The sequence below is a fragment of the Chiloscyllium plagiosum genome, unplaced genomic scaffold, assembly GCF_037043375.1.
Source record: "Chiloscyllium plagiosum isolate Xiang-an unplaced genomic scaffold, Cpla_swu_hap1 HiC_scaffold_31, whole genome shotgun sequence".
Classification (NCBI taxonomy): domain Eukaryota; kingdom Metazoa; phylum Chordata; class Chondrichthyes; order Orectolobiformes; family Hemiscylliidae; genus Chiloscyllium; species Chiloscyllium plagiosum.
Window position 1 is genome coordinate 63,852,394 of NW_028270169.1, and position 25,706 is coordinate 63,878,099.

Here is a 25,706-nt window from a genome sequence, read left to right on the forward strand (position 1 = left end):
TCCTGAGGTGATGAGGTTATGGATGGTCTGGGAGATGATGGTTTGGTGGTGGGGTCATGGTCAAGGGGCAGTAGGAGGAGGTGTCTGTGAGTTGGCGTCTAGCTGCAGCGGTGTAAAGATCGGTGCGCCAAACTACCACTGCGCCTTCCTTGTCTGCCGGTTTGATGGTGAGGTTGGGGTTGGAGCTGAGGGAGTGGAGGGCTGCGTGTTGCGAGGGTGAGAGTTTGGAGTGGGTGAGAGGGGTGGACAGGTTGAGGCAATGTCGCGGCGGCAGTTGAATATGAAGAGATCGCGGGCGGGTAAGAGGCCAACACGGGGTGTCCAGGTAGATGGGGTGTGTTGAAGGCGGGAGTTGGGGTTGCCAGAGGGTGGGCGGGAGTCCTGGTTGAAGAAGTAAGCGCGGAGGCGAAGGCGGCGGAAGAAATGCTCGATGTCTAGCCGCGTGTCGAATTCATTGATCCGGGAGCGTAGGGGATGAAGGTGAGTCCTCTGCTGAGGCACCTTCCCCTGCAACCATAAGAAGTGCAAAACTTGCACCCACACCTCCCCCCTCCAAGGCCCCAATGGATCCTTCCATATCCATTACAAATTCACCTGCACCGCCAAATACATCATTTACTGTATCCGTTGCACCCGCTGTGGTCTCCTCTATATTGGGGAGACAGGCCTCATCTTCCGCCTAGGAACCCTCCAACCACACGGGATGAACGTAGATTTCTCCAGCTTCCTCATTTCCCCATCCCCCACCTTATCTCAGTCCCAACCCCCGGATTCAGCACCGCCCTCTTGACCTGCAATCTTTTTCCCGACCTCTCCGCTCCCACCCCCTCTCCGGCCTATCACCCTCACCTCCTTCCACCTATTGTATTCCCAGCACCCCTCCCCCCTACCCTTTATCTCAGCCTGCTTGGCACACCAACCTCATTCCTGAAGAAGGGCTTATGCCCGAAATGTCGATTCTCCTGCTCCTCAGATGCTGCCTGGCCTGCTGTGCTTTACCAGCACCACATTTTTCAATTAACAAATAGTGTGTAAATACCAAGAAAACTAAAGACGACAGTCCAAGTAGCTGTATCAATTTTTATTTATATAAATGTTCAGTTCACAGAGGAAAGATGTCTGCACAGGATTTGGAAATTTTCTCTGTTCACACTCTTGCTTACACCATCAGACTCTGTTTCATACCAGGATGGCACACCGTACAGAGTTGATACAGGATATCATTTCTACTACCAATCCAAACATATCTCATCACTTCCCCGAAATATAAATTGCCCATAAATATTGTTGCCCAGTTTCAAATGGAAGGCTATCCTTCAAATAGGACCATAAAATGCCAAATTCTAATCATTTCTCGACCATTGGTTGCCTCACATCAGGAATGTGAAGAGTTCTCAACTCACTTTCCCAACCAGAGATCTTGGAGCCCCTCAGATTGAGGTGGGAATGACAAGCAGTGTTCAAATGCATTATACCAACCAGTCCCAATGCCTTTATAGTTTAAGTCGCTTCCTTCTTGTTTCCTTTCCCTCCTCCTGTTCGCTTCCACTGGGTGCTCTTGATTGATTTTGCTCATCCTTGTATTTCTCTTGGATTTTCTGAAGCATAGCTGGGACCTCGCAGGTCAATCCCCGAACAAAAGCCAGGCTCTCACGAACATTGCTGACTGCATTACTCTTCCAAGTGTTATCCAAATTGCTGAACCAGTGAATTCTCTGCTCTAGTTTCAGCTCAATCAACTTTTGGTCTTCTAATTCAGTAAGGAGTGCATGTTTGGCAATAATTTCACATCGGTAGCAGTGCTCCAGTTCAGCTATTTCTGATTGCAAGTCTTTGAACTGTTCCTCAGTGTATGGGTACTTTTCCTGGACATGGTCTTCAGGAAGCAGGATATTTTCAGGAATGTAGAAGATATGTTGCAGAATTCCTTGTTCGACTCTCTCAAAGATCATATCAAACCGTTCTTTCATTAATTGAAGGAAGCTCTCTGTACAGGTACGGATCTGAGATGGAGTCACACTGCTATCTGACATTTCCTTCAGTTTCTTGAAAATGACTCGCTCCACAACCAGCATGACATCAAGGAGAGAATCTTGGATTCCACTGGACACTCTCAGAACACAGGTTTGGGGGGAGAACCCAAAAAATTGGGTCTCATATGTCATCAACCTGTCCGCCATTTTAAAACCTAAACAGATAGTGAATGGGGAAAGCAATGTTTTAAAAAAAATCAAATACAGCGAATAACTAAATAAATGTGGCCTAAGAAAGAAAGCTCAAAGTGTCTCATAATCCAAGCAGCAGAAAATATTTCCTTCTTTTTATTTTTAAAGGTAAGGGCACTTATAGTGCAGTGATAATACTATGGTCCAGAAAGTCCTGATTCAAGTCTCACCTATTCTAGAGGTGTGTAAAACATCCAAGTGGCAGTCTGTGACTAGTGGGGCACTGCAGGGATGAGTGCTTGGACCTTAGCTATATACAGTAATATATTAATGACTTACATGGAGGAACAAAATATATTACCTCAAAGTTTGTAGGCAACACAAAGCTGGGGGTAGTGTGAACTGTAAGGAAAATGCAGAGCTGCTTCAGTCTAATTTCAACAAGTTGAGTTGGCAGGCAAACGCATGGCATATTATGTATGATCTGGATAAATGTGAGGTTATCCAATGGAAGGCAATTGCACAGAGATTTGGATAAACCACATCTAGAGTATTATGTGTAATTTTGATATCATTAACTGAGTCAGAAATTTATGGGCAAAACTAGAAATTGCTGAATAAACAGGTCTGGCAGCATCTGTGAAAAGAAATCAGAGTAAATGTTTAGGGTCAAAGTGACCCTTCCTTTAGAATAGTTTAAGGATATCGTAGAATCCCTACAGTGTAGAAACAGGCCCTTCAGCCCAATCAGTCCACACCGACCCTCTGAAGATTAACAGACCTACCTTAGATTCCCCTACATTTACCCCTAAATTATGAACCTAATCCCTGAACACTACAGGCAATTTAGCATGGCCAATTCACCTGACCTGCACATCTTTGGATTGTGGGAGGAAACCGGAGCACCCGGAGGAAACCCACACAGACACGGGGAGAATGTGCAAACTCCACACAGTCAGTCGCCTGAGGTGGGAACTGAACCGGGGTCCCTGGCGCTGAGCCAACCACTGAGCCACCATTTAGGACTGAACCGAGATGGCGAGAAACTTCTCCATCTGGCAAGTGGGGAATTTTGTGGAATTCACTGCCACAAAAAATGGCTGAAGTCGTCAAAACATTGAATGTTTTCAAGAAATTAGAGCAAAGGCGATCAAAGATCAAGGAGAGAAGGTATTGAGTTGGATGGTCAGCCGGGATCACATTGAAAGGTGCAGCCGGGTCAAAGGGTCAAAGGGCCAAAGGGCCAAAGGGCCTACTCCTGCTATCTTTATGTGTGTCCCACTACCTTCCCCCACCACCCCCCCTCCCCCCCTCCACCACATCCCCCTCCCCCCCTCCACCACATCCCCCTCCCCCCCTCCACCACATCCCCCTCCCCCTCTCTCTCTCTCCCCCTCTCCCCCTCTCCCCCCCTCTCTCTCTCCCCCTCCCCCTCTCCCCCCCTCTCTCTCTCCCCCCCTCTCCCCCTCCCGGACCCACCATTCACTCACTCACTGCCAATCTACCCCCTCACCTTTCCGCGCTCCCTCTCTCTGTTTTCTTTTAGCGCTTGTTGTTTTTCAGTCTCGAGCTTCCCGCCCAACGAACCACCTTCCTCGCCGCGCATGCGCTGACCGGACCGCGGGTGGGTGGGGGGGCGGTGCCCGTTTCCGGAAGTGACGTCAGGACCGGAAGCTGCCCCCGCGGTCGGGCTGAAGATGGCGTATCAGAGCCTGCAGCAGGAGTACTTGCAGATCCCCCTAGTAACGCGGGCCTACACCACCGCCTGTGTGCTCACTACCGCCGCTGTGGTAGGTGCCTCGCCTGGGCCTGGGCCTGGGCCGGGGGGGGTAGGGGATTGGCTGGCGACCCGAACACAGAAGGGGCAGCCATGGCTGATTGGACTATTTTGGGAGAGAGAGAGAGTGAGTGAGTGTGTGTCCGTTTGTTTCCCCATCCCCGGGGACGAGGTCTGGGAGTTCCTCTTTCTGGGGAGGAGGTGTCTGATCGCCTTTCCATCACCACCCCTCTCTACCAGGAAAAGGTGTCGGATCAGCACTTTGGAATGAAATATAATGCAAAATAAATCAGCGATGTGATACATGTGCAGTACAAATTAAATACTACTGTTTAAATGGGAGTCCTGGAGGTGCTCAGCCGCCAATGTTTGAAGGTGACCAAATAAGTTTTTTTATCATGATTTGGAGGTGCAGGTGTTGGACTAGGTTGTACAAAATTAAAAATCACACAACGCCAGGTTATAGTCAAACAGGGAAGCACTAGCTTTCGGAGTGCTGCTCCAGTGCCCCGAAAGCTAATGCTTCCAAATAAACCTGTTGGACTATAATCTGGTGTTGTGTGATTTTGTCAGAATAGTCATTGACATATGAATCTTTACTTGCTCAGTAGGTGCAGTGAGTAAATAGCTAAAAAAAATTATCATAGAATCCCTACATTGTGGAAACAGGCCATTCAGCCCAACAAGTCCACACCAACCTTCCAAAGAGTAAAACTGCCCCTAAGGGTCATTCCACTAACCTATAACTCTACATCTACCCTCTGACTAACATCTAACCTACTCATCCCTGAACACTATTAGAAATGTAGCTTGGCCCTGCACATCTTTGGATCATGGGAGGAAAGCGAAGCACCTGGAGGAAACTTGCACAGGGAGAATGTGCACACTCCACACAGTCAGTTACCCAAGGCTGGAATCAAACCTGGGTCCCTGGCGCTATGAGGCAGCAGTGCTCACCACTAAGACACCATGTTGCCCTTATGCTGAAATGTGGCCCTTGCTGGAGTGTGACACCATTTCTGGGCAAAGTTAAAAATCATATAACATCAGATTATAGTCCAACAGGTTTATTTGGAAGCACTAGCTTTCCAAGCAGGTTTACTTGGAAAGCTACTGCTTCCAAATAAACCTGGTCCCAATACCGCATCTCCAAATCATGACCATTTCTGGGGATCACTATTCAAGAAGTAAGTGAAGATTTTGGAAAGGGTTCAGAACAGATTTTTTGAAATAGTTCCAAAGAAGGGAATTGCGTCTCCGGACAACCTGCAGTTTACTGTAGAAAAGGGGGAATAGCAAACCTAAAATCCAGGGGAAATTAATAGTGGATCAAAGACGGGAACTGTACTTTTTTTTTACACAGAATGTGGCTTGTGTGTAGAATGAAATTTCAGAAGTAGTGGTGAATGTGAAAACAGTTACAATGTTTAAAAGACAGTAGAGGTGGCAGATCGCGTGTGAGCCTCCAGCCCCCCCCCCCCTTTCTATACTAGATAGGAAAGGATTAGAAGGATATGGGCCAAGTGCAGGGAAATGAGGTCAGCGTTGATAGACATTTTGGTCGCATGGACCAGTTTGGGCCAAAGTGCATGTCTCTGTGCTGTAGTACTCTATATGTACATGAATAAGAAATGTTTGGAGGGATATGGCCAAGCGCAGACAGGTGGGGCTAATTTAGTTTGAGGTTATGGTGTACTGTCTGTACTTCGCGGGCTAAATTATGAGGAGAGATTATTACAAGTAAAGCCTGATTTCTCTACAACATAGAAGGTACTAACAGGAAAGTCCCATCATGTAACTGGTGAAAATACTGCCACATTAAAAATAAACTAGATTACACACCTTGGTATAATAGTTGTAGCCTTTGATTCAGACAGCTTTCACATTTAGCAAAAATTCTGCATTTCGATCTGTTTGAGACCAAATAATTTTTGAATTGTAGTTTTAAATAGAAGGTCAATAAGAGCTACTCATTCCAATTCCTCTTCCCTGTATCCTTCTCGATTCTGTTTTCAAATTCTGCAGCCACTACTAATCGAGCAGTCTGTATTACAGTAACCCCATGTTAATACACCCATTTACCCTTCATTGTTCAGAACAAAGAACAATACAGCGCAGAAACAGGTCCTTCAGCCCTCCAAGCCTGCACCAACACATTTTGCCCTTCTATGGTGGTTAGCACTGCTGCCTTACAGCGCCAGAGACCCGGGTTCAATTCCCACCCCAGGCGACTGACTGTGTGGAGTTTGCACAATCTCCCCCTGTCTGCGTGGGTTTCCTCCGGGTGCTCCGGTTTCCTCCCACAGTCCAAAGATGTGCAGGTTAGGTGAATTGGCCATGCTAAATTGCCCGTAGTGTTATGTGAAGGGGTAAATGTAGGGGTATGGGTGGGTTGTGCTTCGGCGGGTCGGTGTGGACTTGTTGGGCCGAAGGGCCTGTTTCCACACTGTTAGTAATCTAAAATCTAAAAAAAAATCTAATCTATACTAAGACTGTCTTCACTTACATGATCTGTATTCCTCTACTCCCTTCCTATTCGTGTATTCATCCAGGTGCTCCTTGAGTGCTGCTTCCACCGCCTCCTGTGGCACTTACCACCTTTTGTGTTCTTTTTTCTTCTTCATCTGATCTACCCTTCTTACCACTTTTCTAGCCATTGCACAGTTTAATTCAGAGTTCATGGGTGATTAGAAAGTAACAAAATAACTGTCCCACAACATTGTATCAGTGGTTGTACAGTTGAAACTCAGTTGAAATGAGTTTGTCATTGTGAATGTCACACTACAACTGGGGAGCTAAATTGACATGACTGCTAAGGATTGTGTATGACACCCCGCATAGCTAGTCTCACCCCCATTTAATGTACCTAGTAAGGACCAAGGTTTTACATATGTCCAGGTAATTCACTAGAGCAGCTAAAATTAACTGTCTGGAGCAAATTCTAGGTATACCCCATATAATCTCTGTTACTGAGTTCAATCGAAACTGTTTCCCAGTATAACTTGGATGTGCCCAAAAATCTACAGGACACGACTGCATGTTTGGATTTAGAGAGATTTGTATCATGCTATCTATTTGTGCTTATCATTGCAATTTAAATGTCTTTTTGCTAGCTTACCATTACTGGTCAAATCTAATAATGTCATGAATGTCTTATTTGTTAGATTCAAGCCATTCCTCAGAGGCTTAAAACCATAATCTAGGCTTATTTCAAAATTGAGGTCATGCTTCGCTCTCCAAAGTGCCATCTTAAGGGTGAAGTTTTAAACTGAGTCACCATGTGCCTTCTCAGTTAGATGTGAGAGATCCCATTCCTCCATCTAAAGAGTGTTTTCCAGGACCTGATTCATCTTCAATCAACATCACCAAACCAGATTAATGGTTTCTGTTGATTAGATTAGATTAGATTACTTACAGTGAGGAAACAGGCCCTTCGGCCCAACAAGTCCACACCGACCCGCCGAAGCGCAACCCACCCATACCCCTAGATGTACCCCTTTTTACCTAACACTACGGGCAATTTAGCGTGGCCAATTCACCTAACCTGCACATCTTTGGACTGTGGGAGGAAACTGGAGCACCCGGAGGAAACCCACGCAGACACGGGGAGATTGTGCAAACTCCACACAGTCAGTCGCCTGAGTTGGGAATTGAACCCGGGTCTCTGACGCTGTGAGGCAGCAGCGCTTGCCACCGTGCCGCCCACACTTATTGACACTTCAAAGCCATTCATGATTTTGAATACAAGTATCAAATCTTTTCTTGCCTTTCTCAGCTGTAAGAATTACCTGAGTTACCCTAGTTTTCCCAAACTGAAGATCTTCATCTCTAGTGTAACTCCCAAGAATCCTACTTTAACCACATCCAGAATTCAACACACTCCTTGGGCTTAGATCCAGCCAATGCTTTTTGAAGGTTGAACAAGACATCCTTGTTTTTGTACCAATACTGTGAATATTGGAAAAGTGAAGTAAAATCAATTAGTGCTGGAATTCACAGCAGGCCAGGCAATGTCAGCAAAGGGAGAAACAGTGTTAGCATTTGAGGTTGAATACCTTTAATCAGAAAGATAGAAACATATTAGCTTTTGAACCAGTGAAAGGGGAAAGAGGCAGGAAGAAGAAAAGGGTACCTCTCTGATTGGGTGGAAGGCAGGAGAAATTAACTAAGTCCTTTCATTATGTAAAAGCCGTGGTCACAGACCAGACCGTCAACTTTTGACCAGACCGTTTGATCCCAGACTAAATAGTTAAGTTATGATGTAATCTGGTTAGGAACAAGTAGCTTTTATTTTTATAATAGCTGAAAGGTAAGATGCAAGGGTCTTACCAGGAAAGTGAAGACACAAACATTTGTGGATTTGAACAAAGCAATAAATTTTCCAATATTAATGCAGAAATGCAGACTACAGTGTATGTACACCTTATATTGTCATCCAGAATTAGACATGCTGAGTAGTTAAACATCTAATTAGTTCTAGGTATGAATAACAATCTGATTAAGCACCTTATGGCGTCCATCAAATAAAAAATGTCATCATGAAAAACACCACAGCACCTCACCCCCTCCCCAGATATCAATGCAAATTAAGCCATCAAATCTCAAAATTTCACAAGGGATTCCCATATCTTCACTTTCTTTTTGTTCTTCACAATCTGGCTCGTAAGTGTTTCTTCCATATGGACTGTTTCACAGACTTTTCCTGTTCTCGTCAATCACCCACCTATCCTCTAGCATCATTCCCATTTTGAAGGAGACTTGGGAGATTGGAACCAGTTCCTGTACGATTTCCATCCTTGTTTCCTTTAGTCACCCAGGATGCATCAGATCAAAACCTCAGGATTTTCCTGTTTTGAGAATTGGCTTTCTTTTATTTTCCTTTTCTTCACTGATTTCAATCTTATCCAGTTTTTTTCCACCCCTCTTCATTTGCAGTTGTTCTGGTAACATCTTTCTCTTGTGAGGCCAGACTAAAAATGCTCATTTAATGCCTCCACCAGGCCCACTGCTTCCAGATGAAGTTCTGGAAGGCTCTGATTGAATGGCAGCACATTCCAGATCCTACCCGCTTATTTAAAATGTTTTTTATTATGTCACCAATGTTTTGTTTTGTCAGTATTGTTAAGTCCATCAGTTCCTGACTTACCACCCATGAGAGCAATTTCTTTCCATTTTGTCCGTTGGCTTCATGATTTTGAATACTGATGCCAAACATTATCTCAAACTTAAGGAGAACAGCTTCTCCAGTCTATCCACATAATGAAGCTCCCTCATCCCTGGAAGCACATTCATAAGTATTGGCTGCACTGTCTTTCTGTGTATTTTGTTTATCCTCTACTTGTGCACACCTGCCGCTAAATTAGTTGAAACGCTGCCTCAAGGATATTAAGTTAAAAATCACACAACACCAGGTTATAGTTCAACAGGTTTAATTGGAAGTACCTTAGCTTTCGGAGCGACACTCCTTCATCAGGTGATAGTGGAGGGTCAATCCTCACACACAATTTATAGCAAAAAATTTACAGTGTGATGTAACTGAATTATACATTGAAAAATTGATTGTCTGTTAAATCTTTCATCTGTTTGAATACCATGATAGTTTCACTTCTTTCATGTGTAAATCACAAAGCCTTTTTTTAAAAAGTTGCATTCTCAGGTTAGCTGTTAACAATGGTGATAGCTAGACAATATGTTGAAGGTGTTAGCCCCCTGTGTTCTCTGTCTGTGCCATGATGTTTAGATTGATTCTAATCTAAAAAGTGAGATAACAGAGTTCTACATGAATGCATGCAGTTTTTGAGCAAAGTACAATATTACCCTGCAAGTCCAAATCAAGGATATTACAACTTACCTCCACCAACAATCTCTCATTCCTCCCATTGACCAACCATGTCGTACCCTCTATCTTTCCTCACCTATCCTCACTTCACCACTCAGCTCCTGCCACCCCTTTTATTTGCAGCTCCCCCTTCACCCACTCCCAGTCCCGAAGAAGGGTTACACCAGAAGCGTCAACTTCTCCACCACCTGATGCTGCTGGCTTGCTGTGTTCTTCCAGCCTCTTGCCTGTTTACTTTGGATTCCAGTATCTGTAGTTTTTTTGTCTCTAATCAAAGATATTGTTAGCAGCATTGTTCAAGTGCAACTTATTTACCTCCTGAACCCACTGCCTGAGGAATTTGAAGTCCTTCATTCTGCACCATTTCTGCAACTGCATGTTAACCTCTTTTAATTTACTATTCCTATAAACAAACTTGTGTGTAGCGCTGGGAATGATTCCAAGATTATCTGTGAAATCCTACTCTTTAATTTCCTTCAGAACTAATCAAACTTGGCAGATCTCAAACCTTTTGTCCCCTACCTTCCTGGTTCCCAAATGGGCTTCTGTAGTCCTCCCTCAAAATGTTCTGAATGTTGTTAGCCCTTTACTGTGGAATGAGAGGAGCAACAGACAATGCAGGTTTCATGTCAGCAGTTGCAGAAACAATTGTATGTCATAACTATGGAGTCTCCTATAGCTATTGTGTCTTGCAGTTCCTTCTACCATCATTTATCCCATTGTATTGTGGGTGGGCTTTAAGACCACATTTCAAAAGTACATCATTTGCTATAAATTGTTTTAGGATAATGTAGGAAAGGTGCTATGAGGTGCAGTTTTCATCCTTGTTTTGTAAAGTAAATGTCTAATGTCTTGTTTACTTTCTTTCAGCAATTAGAAATAATCACACCATTCCAGCTATACTTCAATCCCGAGCTTATATTTAAACACTACCAAGTAAGTGTGTTTATTAGATTAATGCATAACACTGCATGGATTGTATATACTCACTATTCCTAATATTTCCAGTTCAGCCACAATTATTCCCCTGATAATGTTCTGATAATGTCAGAAAATGCTGAATTACACAGGCTGTCATGGCTTTGTGAATTGTAAGTTGAACAGTAGAAATCTAAAATGGCTATGTGAATTGAATTTATTGTCACGTGTACCGAGGCACAGCGAAAAGCTTTGTCTTACGAGCAATACAGGCAGATCACATAGTTAAATAGCATAGATAAGTAAATAATAGGTAAATAGCAGCAAAAACAAAAACACAGGTAAAGGCGAATGTTAAGTGTTTGTGAGTCCATTCAGTATTCTAACAACAGTAGGATAGAAACCGTTGCGAAACGGGCTGGTGCGTGTGATCAGGCTTCTGTACCTTCTCTCCGATGGTAGAGGTTGTGGAAAAACATTGCCAGGGTGGGATGGATCTTTAAGAATGCTGGTGGCCTTTCTTTGACAGTGGGCCTGGTAGATGGATTCTATTGATGGGACGTTGGCCTTTATGATTGTCCAGGCAGAGTTCACACTCTCTGTAACTGTCTTCGATCTTGAATGGCACAGTTGCCATACCAGATAGTGATACATCCAGACAGAATGCTTGTGATGGTGCACCTTTAAAAGTTGGCAAGGGTATTCTCCGTCATGCCAAATTTCCTCAGCTGCCTGAGGAAGAAGAGACGTTGTTGGGCCTTTGTAACCAGTGCGTTCACATGAAGAGTCAAAGAAAGCTTGTTGTGGATGACCACTCCCAGGAGCTTGACACGCTCCAAGAGCTGATTTTTATCAATTGCTATGGTATCTTTACTAAGTTATTTGTTCATTTCTCACCCTGTCCCCTGTAATGTGTATCATCGCTCGCCTGCCTGCAGTAGTATCTCAGTGCTGGGATACATCATTGGCCGCAGGTGACTGATTCCCCAACCTGCATTCAGCAGCTGCCGAAACATCACAGGAAACATCATCAGGAACTCTGTCCTTTGAGATAGTTATTGTGAACCTGAAAACGTAGTGCTCACACACAATTATGTCCTTCAGATGTCCTCCTTCGTCTGTTTGGTTTCTCATGTCATTTTTATTGACAATTGTTGGTGACACCCAGTCCTTGCTTTCTCTGCCCCATCCAAAGTTTCTGGTGTTCACTCCTTATTAGTTGATGTTACTAGGATGTTGACTGGCATTATGACAGTGATGTTGACATTTCCAAAGAACCTTCACAGTTCCAATTTCCTCCTTCCTCAATTCACTGAGTGTCAGTGCTGTGATTTAGCTGAGTACTGTCGAGAGGAGCGAGGAATGTTTAAAAAAATGACGTGTAAAGGAATTGAAATGGATTTCCAGACTGTAACATTAACCCGTGTTTTCTTTTCTTGTAGGTTTGGAGATTAATTACAAATTTCCTGTTTTTTGGTACAGTGGGATTTAATTTTTTGTTTAATATGATATTCCTGTATCCTTTTGACAGCTGTTGAAATTACATGTAGAAATTTTTAAAAACTGCTTTTTGTGTAAGAATCAAACTGATTGATGATTGTTAATGACAGAAAAGATGTCTGTTTACAAATTGCATTTGCAACAGGTAAAGAAATCAGGATTAAGGAGAGTGTTTATTCCCTCCAAAAACATTTTTTTGCTTTCATAATTTTTACTTTGATACACCTTGTGTTTTCTTAACCATTACTGCAGATATCGATATTGCCGGATGCTTGAAGAAGGGTCATTCAGGGGTCGAACTGCAGACTTTGTCTTTATGTTTCTCTTTGGTGGATTTTTGATGACTGTATCCTTCAGCTTTTTCTTTAGTATATATGTTATCAAACTATTTTCAAAGATCAGTAAATTAATTAATTATATTTTAACAAGCATATAGCTGTCACTCAATAACGTCAACACTTTGCCACAGAACTCACTGGCTTCCACTGTCACTAATACCCTTATCCCATCCAATGATAGCTTCCCACATGCTCCTGGTGAAGATCAATGAATTCAACACAAACTTGAATCACACTGAGGACTTTCACACCTCTTTACATCCATTGTTCATTGATCTTAATAACTGGCCTTGGTCTGCTGTGCTTTTATTTTTAATCCATTATTCTCCTCATGCAGGCAATCTCCAGGTTGTGAACTGGTTCCATTCTTGAGTCCATTCAGAAGTGGACTTGTATGCAAGTCAAAACACAAAGCAGCACACTGTAAAATGGTCATTCATAAGTACTGTGAAGTATATGTCATATCTTTAAAGTTATATCCCATATGGGATTCCATTAATCAGTTTTGTAAGTTGGATGTTCATAAATCATGTACCCCTGTAATATGTTTCTCAGGTGTTGCAGGTTTTCTATAGTTCTCATGGCTTCCACCTTGCCCCATGGCACTGTCACATCTGGCAGTGACTGATGTATATGTCTTCATCATTTGCTTCAGTGCTTAAAATATTCCATTGTTACTTTTTCTGGTGGAGTTGCCTCATTGAGCATTTTGATCCAAACAGGACAGCTTGAACACAGGGGAAAATCGCAAGCAGTCAAAGAGCACAGTAAATTATTAAACCGAAGCTTTATTTACATCGGCTAGATCATGGTGCCTTACTGAAATAGGTAATGAGGGGCAGCCTCTCCCTGTTCTCTCCCTGCTCTGATTTTCCCCTAATTGTCATCCATGCACCTGTTCTCTTGTTCTTCTTCTTCTCAGTCCACCCCTTTTATTCACCCCACCTTACTTTCTTTGACACAGGCAGAAATCTGCTAATCCTGTTGAAAATGTTTGACTTTTTTCCTCCTTAACTTTATGTCAGATCTTTGGCTTGTTTGTCAATCTAGTGTTCCTGGGTCAGGCCTTTACTATAATGCTCGTCTATATATGGAGCAGGCGAAATCCTTACGTCAGGATGAACTTCTTTGGGCTCCTTAATTTTCAGGCTCCATTCCTGCCCTGGGTACTAATGGGCTTCTCATTGTTGCTTGGGAATTCAATCATAGTGGATTTGTTAGGTAAGGAAGCAATGTTGTGTCAAGGAAAAGCATTAAACAGTGTGTAAGTGGTATTTTTTGAATGTCACTGTATCTGAATGTACATGTTTTGGAGATGCCGGTGTTGGACTGGGGTGTACAAAGTTAAAAATCACACAACTCCAGGTTATAGTCCAACAGGTTTAATAGGAAGCACACTAGCTTTCGGAGCGACGCTCCTTCATCAGGTGATTGTGAAGGGCTCGATCGTAACACAGAATTTATAGCAAAAATTTGCAGTGTGATGTAACTGAAATTATACATTGAAAAATTGATTGTCTGTTAAGCCTTTCATCTGTTAGAATACAGTGATAGTTTCACTTCTTTCATCTATAAATCACAAAACCCTTTTTTTTTAAAAGTTGCATTCTCGGGTTAGCTGTTAACAATGGTGATAGCTAGACAATGTGTTGAAGGTGTTAGCCCCCTGTGTTCTCTTGTCTATGACCTGATGTTTAGATTGATTCTAAACATCATGGCACAGACAGAGAACACAGGGGGACAACACCTTCAACATATTGTCTAGCTATCACCATTGTTAACAGCTAACCCGAGAATGCAACTTTTTAAAAAAAAGGTTTTGTGATTTATACATGAAAGAAGTGAAACTATCACTGTATTCTAACAGATGAAAGGCTTAACAGACAATCAATTTTTCAATGTATAATTTCAGTTACATCACACTGCAAATTTTTGCTATAAATTCTGTGTTACGATCAAGTCGTCCACAATCACCTGATGAAGGAGCGTCGCTCCGAAAGCTAGTGTGCTTCCTATTAAACCTGTTGGACTATAATCTGAATGTACATGTGATATGGTCTGATCATTTCATGGTATTATTTGTAAAGGAAACTGGAAATTTGGTGTGGTTAACTGTTGGTGCGATTCTGCACTCAAATCAATTCTGAATTGTATCCTGCTCACATACTTCCTATTGTTTAGAAATTACAGTGACCTGTAAATCTGCTTACAATTATCTTTCTTTTAAGTAGCCTATTAATCATTTGACCATCATCTGCTGTCTTTAATATTGTTGGAAGATAATATATCCCTGGACATTAACTATTAGTAGGCTGACTAGAAACACAAATAGCATAACAAGAATAAAAATCCCTTACAAGCAAAAGTCTCAAACCTTACAGATCCACTTCCTTTACTTTCTGTTTTATCAGTTCATTTATATTTCCAGCATATCTTTAGTTATTCAGATAGGAAAATGATGGCAGTCTTGTGCAGATCCATCCAGTACAGGTCCCCTGTGCCCAGTCTGATTGTCTAATCATGTTTCCAGTGTCCCAGCAATGCAAATCCTTTCCTACACCAGCATCTTTCTAGCTACATATTTTCCTGTCTTGTACTGACTTGGGAACACAATCCCCGGAGATCATGCTTCTGATCTCACATTTAATTTGCACAGCCACTCCGACATTCTGCGCACCATGATCGGTTTGTCCACATTGACTTCCTGTTTTGAAAGTCACTACACACATGGATCTGACGGCCTTGCACAGCAGAATTAGTAATACTAATTACTAATACTAGTTATGATCCCAACTGATGGTAATACAAGTCAGATCCTAGAATTAAACCTAGCTTGATGGATCATATTTTGCTACTTCAACACATCACCATGTCCCCTTGCCAACATCTCTTGCTGAAGCTTACTACAGTGCTCAAGTAAAGCTGAGCACAAACTGAAAGATCAGCATCTCATTTTCTTTTTGGGAACTCTGTAGCCTTTTGGATTCAATGGCGAGTTCAACTATTTTAGAGCTTGAGGACATGTCCTTACCCAAACCCGCACACACCCAGTCTTGTCTTCATGTGGACTGCTACCACACACAGCTACCAATAGCCCCCATTAGCAGCTATTCATTTTCATGATTGACTTTTAACTGTTCATTTGTCTGTTTTTCTCTCTTTGGGCTCAATCTTCATTTATTGTTTATTCTGTACCCTCTCCCCACACCATCTTCTGTGTAAGTATTAATATTTTCTGAGCTACCATCAGTTCTGAAGAAGAGTCACTAGGATCTGAAAATTGACTTTGATTTCTGTCCACAGATAATGTCAGACCTGCTGAGCTTTTCCAGCAATTTCTGTTTTTGTTTCTGATTTCCAGCATCTGCAGTACTTTGGTATTTTGTGTATGTGTTGACGAAATATGTTTTTATCTGTTTGGTTAATGAACTTGGTGGTTAGTCACAGAGACATATCCTCTTGAGGTTTAGACTTTCTTTCACAGCACAATAGAATGTTGTTACATAAAAGAATAATTAAAAATACAAACTATCTAAATGTAGATGACAATTAGTAAGTTCCAGCTAGAATCATAGAATCCCTATGGTGTGGAAGCAGGCCATTCTGGGTGTCCAGGTCCATTGTTCCCTGAAGTTGGCAATGCAGGTGGGCAATGCGCCCACACCTCCCCCCTCACCTCCCTCCAAGGCCCCAAAGGAAACTTCCATATCCGCCACAAATTCACCTGCACCTCCACACACATCGTCTATTGCATCCTCTGCACCCGATGTGGCCTCCTCTATATTGGGGAGACAGGCCGGCTACTTGCGGAGCGTTTCAGAGAACACCTCTGGGACACCCGGACCAACCAGCCCAACCACCCTGTGGCTCAACACTTCAACTCCCCCTCCCACTCTACCAAGGATATGCAGGTCTTTGGACTCCTCCATCGCGAGACCACAACAACACGACGGTTGGAGGAAGAGCGCCTCATCTTCCGCCTAGAAACCCTCCAACTACAAGGGATGAACTCGGATTTCACCAGTTTCCTCATTTCCCCTCCCCCCACTTGTCTCAGTCAAATCCATCGAACTCAGCACCGCCTTCTTAACCTGCAATCTTCTTCCTGTCCTCTCCGCCCCCACCCCAGTCTGACCTATCACCCTCACCTTGACCTCTTTCCACCTATCGCATTTCCGATGCCCCTCCCCCAAGTCCCTCCTCCCTACCTTTTATCTTAGCCTGCAGGACACACTTTCCTCATTCCTGAAGAAGGGCTTATGCCCGAAACGTAGATTCTCCTGTTCCCTGGATGCTGCCTGACCTGCTGCGCTTTTCCAGCAACACATTTTCAGTAATGCAGGTAGATCGAGTGGTCAAGAAAGCATACGGCATGCTTTCCTTCATCGGACGGGGTATTGAGTTGGCAGGTCATGTTATAGTTGTACTTTGGTTCGGCCACATGTGCAATACTGTGTTCAGTTCTGGTCATCACATGCTCAAAAGGATGTGGATGCTTTGGAGGGGGTGCAGAGGAGGTTCACCAGGATGTTGCCTGGTGTGGAGAATGCGAGCTATAAAGAGAGTTCGAGTAGATTAGGATTATTTTCATCGGAAAGACAAAGATTGGAGGGGGCACCTGATTGAGGTCTACAAAATCACGAGATGTACAGACAGGACGGATAGCTGTTTCCCAGAGTGAGGGACTCCATTACCAGGGATCACGAGTTCAAAGTGAGGGGGGGAAGTTTAAGGGAGATATGCGTGGAAAGTTCTTTATGTAAAGGGTGGTGGATGCCTGGAACGTGTTGCCAGCGGAGGTGGTAGAGGCGGGCACAATAGGGTCAGAGACAAATATATGAATGGGCAGGGAACAGAGGGATACAGATCCTTAGAAAATAGGCGACAGGTTTAGATAGGGGATCTGGATCGGCGCAGCCTTGGAAGGCCAAAGGACCTGTTCCTATGCTGTAATTTCTTTATTCATTCGGCCCATCAAGTCCACACCAACCCTCCCAAGACCATCCTGCCATACCCACCCCCTGTAATCCTGTTTCCCAAGGCTAACTCACCTAGCTAGCACATCCATGGACACCATGGTCAATATAGCATGGCCAATCCATCTAACCTGCACATCTGTAGACTGAGAGAGGAAACCAGAGCACTCGGCAGAAACCCACACAGACACATGGAGAATATGCAAGCTCCTCACAGACAATTGCCTGAAGGTGGAATCAAATCTGGTTCCCTGGTGCTGTAAGGCAGCACTGCTAACCACTGAGCCACTAAGAACACAGCACAGCTAAATTTCAATCTTTTTCCCAATACTACTGTCCATTGTAGACACTTTAAAGTCCAGAGACACCATTACCTCAGCTCTTTAAGTTTCTATTTATTGACATAAATGTTTCACATATCTGAGAATTGAAATTATTTTAGTTCTAAGAACGTGCAGATTTCTAACCAAATTCTCCTGATTTGGAAGTTTCATGAACTAAAATTTAGGATAAAATTTCGGTATGAATTATACTGTAAACCCTTAGGAACATTACCATACAGACGGATCTGGGCATGCAGGTCCACAGTTCCCTAAAAGTGGTAACCCAGGTGGCCAAGTTGATTAAGAAGGCATATGGCATGCTTGCCTTCATCAGCCTGGGCATGGAGGACAAAAGATTGGCAAACCATGTTGCAGCCCTTGTTAGGCCTGGAGTATTGTGTGCAGTTTTGGTAACTGCACTACCAGGAGGACATGGAGGCTCTGGAGAGAGTGCAGAGAAGGTTCATCAGGATGTTGCCTGGTCTTCAGAGCATCGGCTATGAGGAAAGGTTAAAAAGACTGAGATTGTTTTCACTGGAAAGACGGCGGCTGAGAGGAGACCTGATAGAGGTCTACACAATTATGAGAGGCATAGACAGGGTGGATAGTCAGAGGCTTTTTCCCAGGGTTGGAGTTTCAATTCTTCGGGGACACCGGTTCAAGGTGAGAGGGGGTAAGTTGAAGGGAAACGTGCGAGGGAAGTTTCTCATGCAGAGATTGGGAAGAGCCTGGAATGCACTGTCAGAAAAGGTGATGGAAGCAGGCAAGATTTAAGAGGCATCTGGATGGTTACATGATTAGAGGGATATGGACCGAAGAAGGGCAGAAGGTTTGTTTTTTAGTTTATTTAGGGCACAATGATCAGCACAAGCTTGGAGGGCTAAAGGCCCTCTTCCTGTGCCGTACTTTTCTTTGTTCTATAAACTCTTCTGCAGAATGATTTATCACAAGGAACTCCTTCTAGGAAAGAAACTAAACTTGCATCTGCATTCAAGTTTGGCATTTTCTGAATTAAATTTTTTTTAAACTTGCTTGATTCTAGCAAGGTTAGATCTCACGGAATACAGGGAGAACTAGCCATTTGGATACAGAACGGGCTCAAAGGTAGAAGACAGAGCGTGGTGGTGGAGAGTTGTTTTTCAGACTGGAGGCCTGTGACCAGTGGATTGCCACAAGGATCGATGCTGGGCCCTCTACCTTTTGTCCTTTACATAAATGATTTGGATGCGAACATAAGAGGTACAGTTAGTAAGTTTGCAGATGACAGCAAAATTGGAGGTGTAGTGGACAGTGAAGAAGGTTACCTCAGATTACAACAGGATCTTGATCAGAGGGGCCAGTGGGCTGAGAAGTGGCAGATGGAGTTTAATTTAGATAAATGCGAGGTGATACATTTTGGGAAAGCAAATCTTAGCAGGACTTATACACTTAATGGTAAGATCCTAGGGAGTATTGCTGAACAAAGAGACCTTGGAGTGCAGGTTCATAGCTCCTTGAAAGTGGAGTCGGAGGTAGATAGGATAGTGAAGAAGGTGTTTGGTATGCTTTCCTTTATTGGTCAGAGTATTGAGTACAGGAGTTGGGAGGTCATGCTGCGGCTGTACAGGACATTGGTTAGGCCACTGTTGGAATATTGCGTGCAATTCTGGTCTCCTTCCTATTGGAAAGATGTTGTGAAACTTGAAAGGGTTCAGAAAAGATTTACAAGGATGTTGCCAAAGTTGGAGGATCTGAGCTATATGGAGAGGCTGAACAAGCTGGGGCTGTTTTTCCTGGAGCATCGGTGGCTGAGGGATGACCTTATAGAGGTCTACACAATTATGAGGGGCATGGATAGGATAAATAGACAATATCTTTTCCCTGGGGTGGGGGATTCCAGGACTAGAGGGCATAGCTTTAGGGTGAGAGGGGAAAAGATATAAAAGAGACCTAAGGGGCAACGTTTTCACACAGAGGGTGGTACATGTATGGAATGAGCTGCAGGAGGAAGTGGTGGAGGCTGGTACAATTGCAACATTTAAAAGGCATCTAGATGGGTATATGAATAGGAAGGGTTTGGAGGGATATGGCCCGGGTGCTGGCAGGTGGGACTAGATTGGGTTGGGATATCTGGTCGGCATGGACGGGTTGGACCGAAGGGTCTGTTTCCATGCTGTACATCTCTGACTACTCTTCTGAACTCAAAGCAATGACATTAAGTGTTTACCCTACTTGCCATAAACCCAACAGTATTAGCGTATTTCAAATAACACCACCGAGGTGTACAGTCAGCTGCTTTTTGACAAATGCTGGGTTTAGCTCACTCCCATAATAACTCACTGACCTTTCTCATTATAAATAAAACATTTCACAAAAGTAACCAACACCCATCTGCTTCTATTTTGAAGGACAAATTCAAAAATTATATTAATATGGATATAGACCACATCCTTTTTTACCATAGAGTTCCTTCCTTCTCTAACACCTGTTGTACAGTGTTGATGATACACTTAGCCTGAGGATTTGAGAGAATTTTTACTTTTCCATGAAGACTTTTGACACCAAAAGGAAATTGCACTCTCAAAGCAATATTTCTAACAAGCATTTCATTTAAGTGAACAATCCCTTTGAGGTCCATAAAAGGTGTCAGACCACATTTCAGGGATTGAGAGCGCTGATTTGGGCAGCACATTTTAGGAAGGGAATATTGACCTGAGGGAAAATGTTGTGTAGATTCACCATGGTGATACCTGGACACCAAAAGTTAAATTACAATGTGAGAATAAAAATGGGGCAGTGTTTCCTGGAACTTAGAAGGCAGCAGGGACGATTTGGTAGTTAAATAGGATAGATAGAAACTATTTCTTTTCGTCGGACATCTAGGACAAGTAATCATCATCTAATCACTTGAACCAGATCTATTAGGAATTAATCCAGGAAACACTGCATGTGTGTACAAGTTTGGAATTCTCATCCACAACCAATAATTGCTGGATCAATTATTAATTTTAAATCTGAGATTAGTTTTGTTAATGAATGGTATTTGGGAAATATGGGGTAAGGTGGTAATATGAAGTTAAGTCATTGAATAGCTTGAATATAATGAATGGCTGAACACACTTGAGGGACCAAATAGCCCTACTCCTGTTTCTAGATGCTGGCACCATATTCTCAGTCCTGCCAAAACTTGAGCCTTCTTTCTAATGCCCCAAGAACCCCCTGTTGACAGTGTACTTCATTGTGCATTTAAGGTCGTGCTGTGCAGCTATTTTGTCTTTCTAGCTCTACCTAGTTGTTGTTTGATTTTAGGAATCGCTGTTGGTCATATCTATTATTTCTTGGAAGACGTATTTCCAAACCAACCTGGTGGGGGTCGGCTGCTCAGAACACCAAACATTTTGTAAGTTGTTTTTTATTGAAGTGATCTTTGTTTGGGATAAATGATAGAATCTCTAAAATGTGGAAGTAGGCCATTCAGCCCATCAAGTTCACAGCACCCTCCGAAGAGCATCCCACACAGACCACCCCCCCAACACCCCACCCTATCCCTGCAACCCTGCATTTCCCATATCTAATCCATCTACTCTGCTCATCCCAATTTGCTATGGGCAATTTAACATGGCCAATCCATCTAACCTGCACATCTTTGTACTGTAGGAGGAAACCAGGGCACCAAGAGGTCTTCTAGAGTTACTGTAATCCCCCTTTCAGAAATATTATCACTGCCCATCTCCCTTCAAGACTTTCCTGAGCTGAGTTAACAAAGAGGCTGAATGTGACTGCAACATGCCTCTCCTTGTTCTCATTACAGTCAATCACTCCAGGCTCCTCTAGTTCTCCCCTGTATTAATGATATGCAGGTAGCATGGGGAAGCAGGGCCCAAAGGTTGAGGTTTGGATGGTGAGCGATTGATGCATGTTGTGGGTGAAACCTTTGAAGGTGTTTAGATTTTCAGAGGCATTCTTGTGGTTGCCATTTTGCTTGCTGGGTGTATAACAGCAGTGCCTGTTATTACCCCAGAACTACCTCACAATATTTGTGTAACACAGTGTGTAAGCATTGATGCAGAGACAGAGCTGGGGTTTACAACATAACTCTCTTCTAGCAAATCCATTGACCATCCATCACCTACTTTGGCCTACTTTGCCAGCTTGGAGACAAGAGTCCACTGTTGCCTTGTTGGCACCCTGAGCTAATCCAATTGGTATGGCCACCTTTATTCATCTTGAGTGGTACAGTGTATCATACTGCTGCGTTTATTCCAGAAACAAAGACTGATTTTGTGCTTTGTTCCTGTTGTGAACCACAGTAGTCCCTCCGTACCTGTGGGGGATGTGTTCCAAGACCTACAAAACCATGGATAGGTGTGAACCCATTCATTTAAATGGGAAATGTACCTTCCCAGCAGCCCCTAATCCCTGGTTCCAGAAGGTAAACTGCAGGTAACTGTAACCGTGGAAACTGGACCCGTGGATATGGGGATCACCCTGTACTGTGTAGATTGTGACCTGATCTGATAATTCACACCCAGCCTGATATGCAAGTTTTGCTATTGACTATTGCATGTTGTTTCCATAACTAATCCCAGGAATGGGGTCTGTTTTCTCTGGCAGGAAAGTTGTTTTTGATATTCCGGAAGAAGACCCCAACTATAATCCATTGCCTGAGGACCGGCCTGGGGGTTTCAACTGGGGTGAAGGACAACGACTTGGGGGCTAGATGCAAATCAGCTGTAAGCAGCAAACACTCTGCAGGACCTCAAAGGATGTATTTGTTCTCTTTTGCCTCCCTATGTTCCCTGTCACTCTGGTTCAGTTCAATAAATGCCACCTTGCAGACTGCCAACGACCCACCCATCAGCAAGCACTTTCTGTATGATGGATACCTGTCAAATCTCGAAGGCAAATTATAATTGGCCAATAGTGCCTGCAGCATTGTTTGTTTTACTGGAATCACTGACATTTCGATGAGATTTATTCCATCAAACTGAAGATCTGAGTGCTCACATTACTTGTCTCTTAGAAGATCAAATCTCTGAAGTCACATTCACCTCAATTGAATGTGTAGCCATAATTTTTATATAACTGATTGTTTTTATGAGAAATTGCTGACTGCTGTAAGAATTCTTTTACAATGAAAACAGAACTCAACCCATCAAACATCACTGTGATCAGAGAGATCAAATTTCTGAGCAAAAAGACAGCAGATGGAGTCTTTGATCTATTCTCAGCGGGATTAATGCAAGAATATGTTACCTAAGCACAGTCAACCTCCACAGTCTTTCCATTGATCTATTTTGTCAGTCACACATGTGGACAGCTAAGCCCAGTAGATGTCAGTTTAGCCTGTAGCTAACCACTATTGGTTAAACAGACTAACCAGTTGGTATTACACATTCTTTCCCTGTTACAGGCTGGTGTCAGATGTGTAACCTGTTCAAACACAGAAAACTTTAGACAATTAGCTACCAATAATCTGAGAATACCTTCGGAACTTTATCAGTGTTGCAATGCCTGGCAACTAGGTAACGTAAACCTGCAGCTAGAAATGTGTTTGCTTGTGATATGTTAATTCTGAGATTCACAGTCCCACACAACACAACCCAATATAAGCTGCCCGAGTAATGGAGTGGGTATGTAATCTTACTGTCAGAAATTATTTGATAGCAGAAGGCAAACGTTTCTGAGTGTTTCAGATGCATGCAATGGGAGGGTAAGATATTGTTTTCTGTAAACTAATCCTCTATTAAATTCTTAATTAATTAATTAGCAACACCCAATTGTAAAGAGATATCTCAAACAAATTGCCTACAAATCCAAATATTAAGAATGTCTGGTCTATATTACAACTGCCAACTTGGATAAATTCCATTAAATGAAGCATGTATAACACGATTCTCGTGTTCACAATGTCCCACATGAATCTTAGCTGGGCTGGTGTCCTTGCTGAGAGAAGTTGATTGCAGGCTGGAATTACTAGCTTTTGATTACAAAGTTAAAAATCACACAACACCAGGTTGTCCAACAGGTTTAATTGGATTACAATTAAACAGGTTTAATTTTGATTACAAAGCAGTGTTTAATTTCAAGGTCCAAGAACCAGAGGAAATGATGTGAGCACAACGGGACTAACAGCAGATCAACCAAAGAACTGTGAACCAAGAGCAACTCTGTAATCGTGCAGGGAGATTGACAAGCTAAAAACTGTTCTTCTCATATAAACGAGAAAACATCACAGATGTTGGAAATCTGAAATGTGAAGATGCCGGAAATACTCAGCAGGTCAGGCAAAATTTCTGAAGAGAGAAGGCTAACATAAAATGGTTTGGACACTGGGGAGAACTCCCCTGCTCCTCTTCAGAATGGTGTGTGGATATTTTATGTTGGTGTGAAAACCTGTACTGCAGTAAACCACAGCCTTGTACTGCAAAGTTTGAAACATTTTAATCAATTCACACTTGTGCCAAATCTGAAGTACTTTGGATGATTCTAATCATAAAATTTGATTTGCTAATTGTGAAGTTGTTGAGTATAATCTGTGCTTACAGCAGCTTATTGAGTGTTCTAACAGAGCTACATTCTTAACTGGTTTCTTAACTATTTCAGCATATTTGATAGAGTGAACAGGAGTCTCATGTTTTTATCCTCTCTAGTTATTTTCATCAAAACCTTTTGACAGAAATTAAATTATTTCAGTTAAAATATTTATCTCAAGATTCCTCTTTATACATGTTCCACCCCAAATCCTGCAGTGAAGGGTAGTAGGGGTAATGAGAGAAACTATTCAGTGTCTAAAAATATTCCTGACCGATAGATACTGAGATACAGCAGTCAAGATACAGATATCTTCGTGAGACGAGACTGCAAAATGCCAGTTGGTGTCCAGATATGTCTCTGAGGGAAATGGATTAAGATACAATAAACAGTGTGCAGAAATCTCCCTGAGAGTCTGGAGATTAAGGGGTCTGAGTCATAGAGATGCACAGAAATCACTGAGGGAGAGAAAATGAGAGACTGTAGTCTCCAAACAGACACCTCCTTGAAAGAAAGGCTACAGAGACCAGATGAAAAAATGGCAGTTGTGACAGTGCTCAAGAGTCTTGCACTTAAATAGTGCTTTTCATGACCTCAGAATGTTCCAACTATTGAAGGACTTTTGCAGGACTCTCACTATTGTGATGTCAAAAATTCTGATTTGTGCACAGCAATATCCCATTCTCAACAATGCAGTAGTGACCAGATAATTTATTTTTAATTATGCTGATAGGGGATGAATATTGATCAGAACACCAAGTAGATGTAATGGACAGGAGAAAGTGAGGACTGCAGATGCTGGAGATCAGAGCTGAAAATGTGTTGCTGGAAAAGCGCAGCAGGTCAGGCAGCATCCAAGAAGCAGGAGAATCGACGTTTCGGGCATAAGTCATTCCTGAAGAAGGGCTCATGCCCGAAACGTCGATTCTTCTGCTCCTTGGATGCTGCCTGACCTGCTGCGCTTTTCCAGCAACACATTTTTAGATGTAATGGACAGACAAGTGATAAGTGAAATTTAATGCAGAAAACTATGAAGCAATTTATTTTGATAGGAAGAGCAAGGAGAGAATATTCTAGGGGAAGTGCAGGAATAAATAGCTAGGGTATAGGTGCAAGAATCTTGACAGTTTTGAAAAGGGTTAAGGAGGCTGGGTTGTAAAAATGAGGTGAAGGCTATAAAGACAAGGACATTATGGTGAACCTTTCTAAAATACTGGTTAACCTCAAATGAAATATTGTTCAGTTTTGGGTACCGCACTTAGGAATGGGAAGGATTTGGAGAGGGTACAGAAAAGATTCTTAGTTATGTGGATAGATTGGACAAGTTAGTTACCGGAAAAATACCGTAGCTGCTGTA

General features: G+C 42.8%; 2 protein-coding genes across 4 annotated transcripts; one reads left to right on the forward strand and one right to left on the reverse strand.

Annotated features, from left to right (window-relative positions):
- Positions 1-1,066: 1,066 nt before the first annotated feature.
- On the reverse strand, positions 1,067-3,784 carry mis12 (MIS12 kinetochore complex component). The gene is made up of 2 exons (XM_043718877.2): positions 3,679-3,784; positions 1,067-2,188 (listed from the first exon to the last, which is right to left on the reverse strand). The coding sequence occupies exon 2, from the start codon at positions 2,178-2,180 to the stop codon at positions 1,494-1,496; it is 687 nt and encodes a 228-aa protein (XP_043574812.1). The 5' UTR covers positions 2,181-2,188; positions 3,679-3,784; the 3' UTR covers positions 1,067-1,493.
- A 34-nt stretch (positions 3,785-3,818) lies between these two features.
- derl2 (derlin 2) lies at positions 3,819-24,329 on the forward strand. 3 transcript variants are annotated; one of them, XM_043718876.2, is made up of 7 exons: positions 3,821-3,955; positions 10,652-10,717; positions 12,142-12,215; positions 12,452-12,545; positions 13,563-13,758; positions 21,125-21,215; positions 22,430-22,686. In XM_043718876.2, exons 1-7 carry the CDS (start codon positions 3,863-3,865, stop codon positions 22,533-22,535), a joined length of 720 nt encoding a protein of 239 aa, XP_043574811.1. In that variant the 5' UTR covers positions 3,821-3,862; the 3' UTR covers positions 22,536-22,686. The 3 variants fall into 3 exon arrangements, with proteins under 3 accessions (XP_043574810.2, XP_043574811.1, XP_087833709.1); XM_043718875.2 differs by lacking the exon at positions 21,125-21,215 and having other exon boundaries at positions 3,819-3,955; positions 22,430-24,329; XM_087977583.1 differs by lacking the exons at positions 3,821-3,955; positions 21,125-21,215 and adding an exon at positions 4,024-4,317 and having other exon boundaries at positions 22,430-24,329.
- Positions 24,330-25,706: the final 1,377 nt, after the last annotated feature.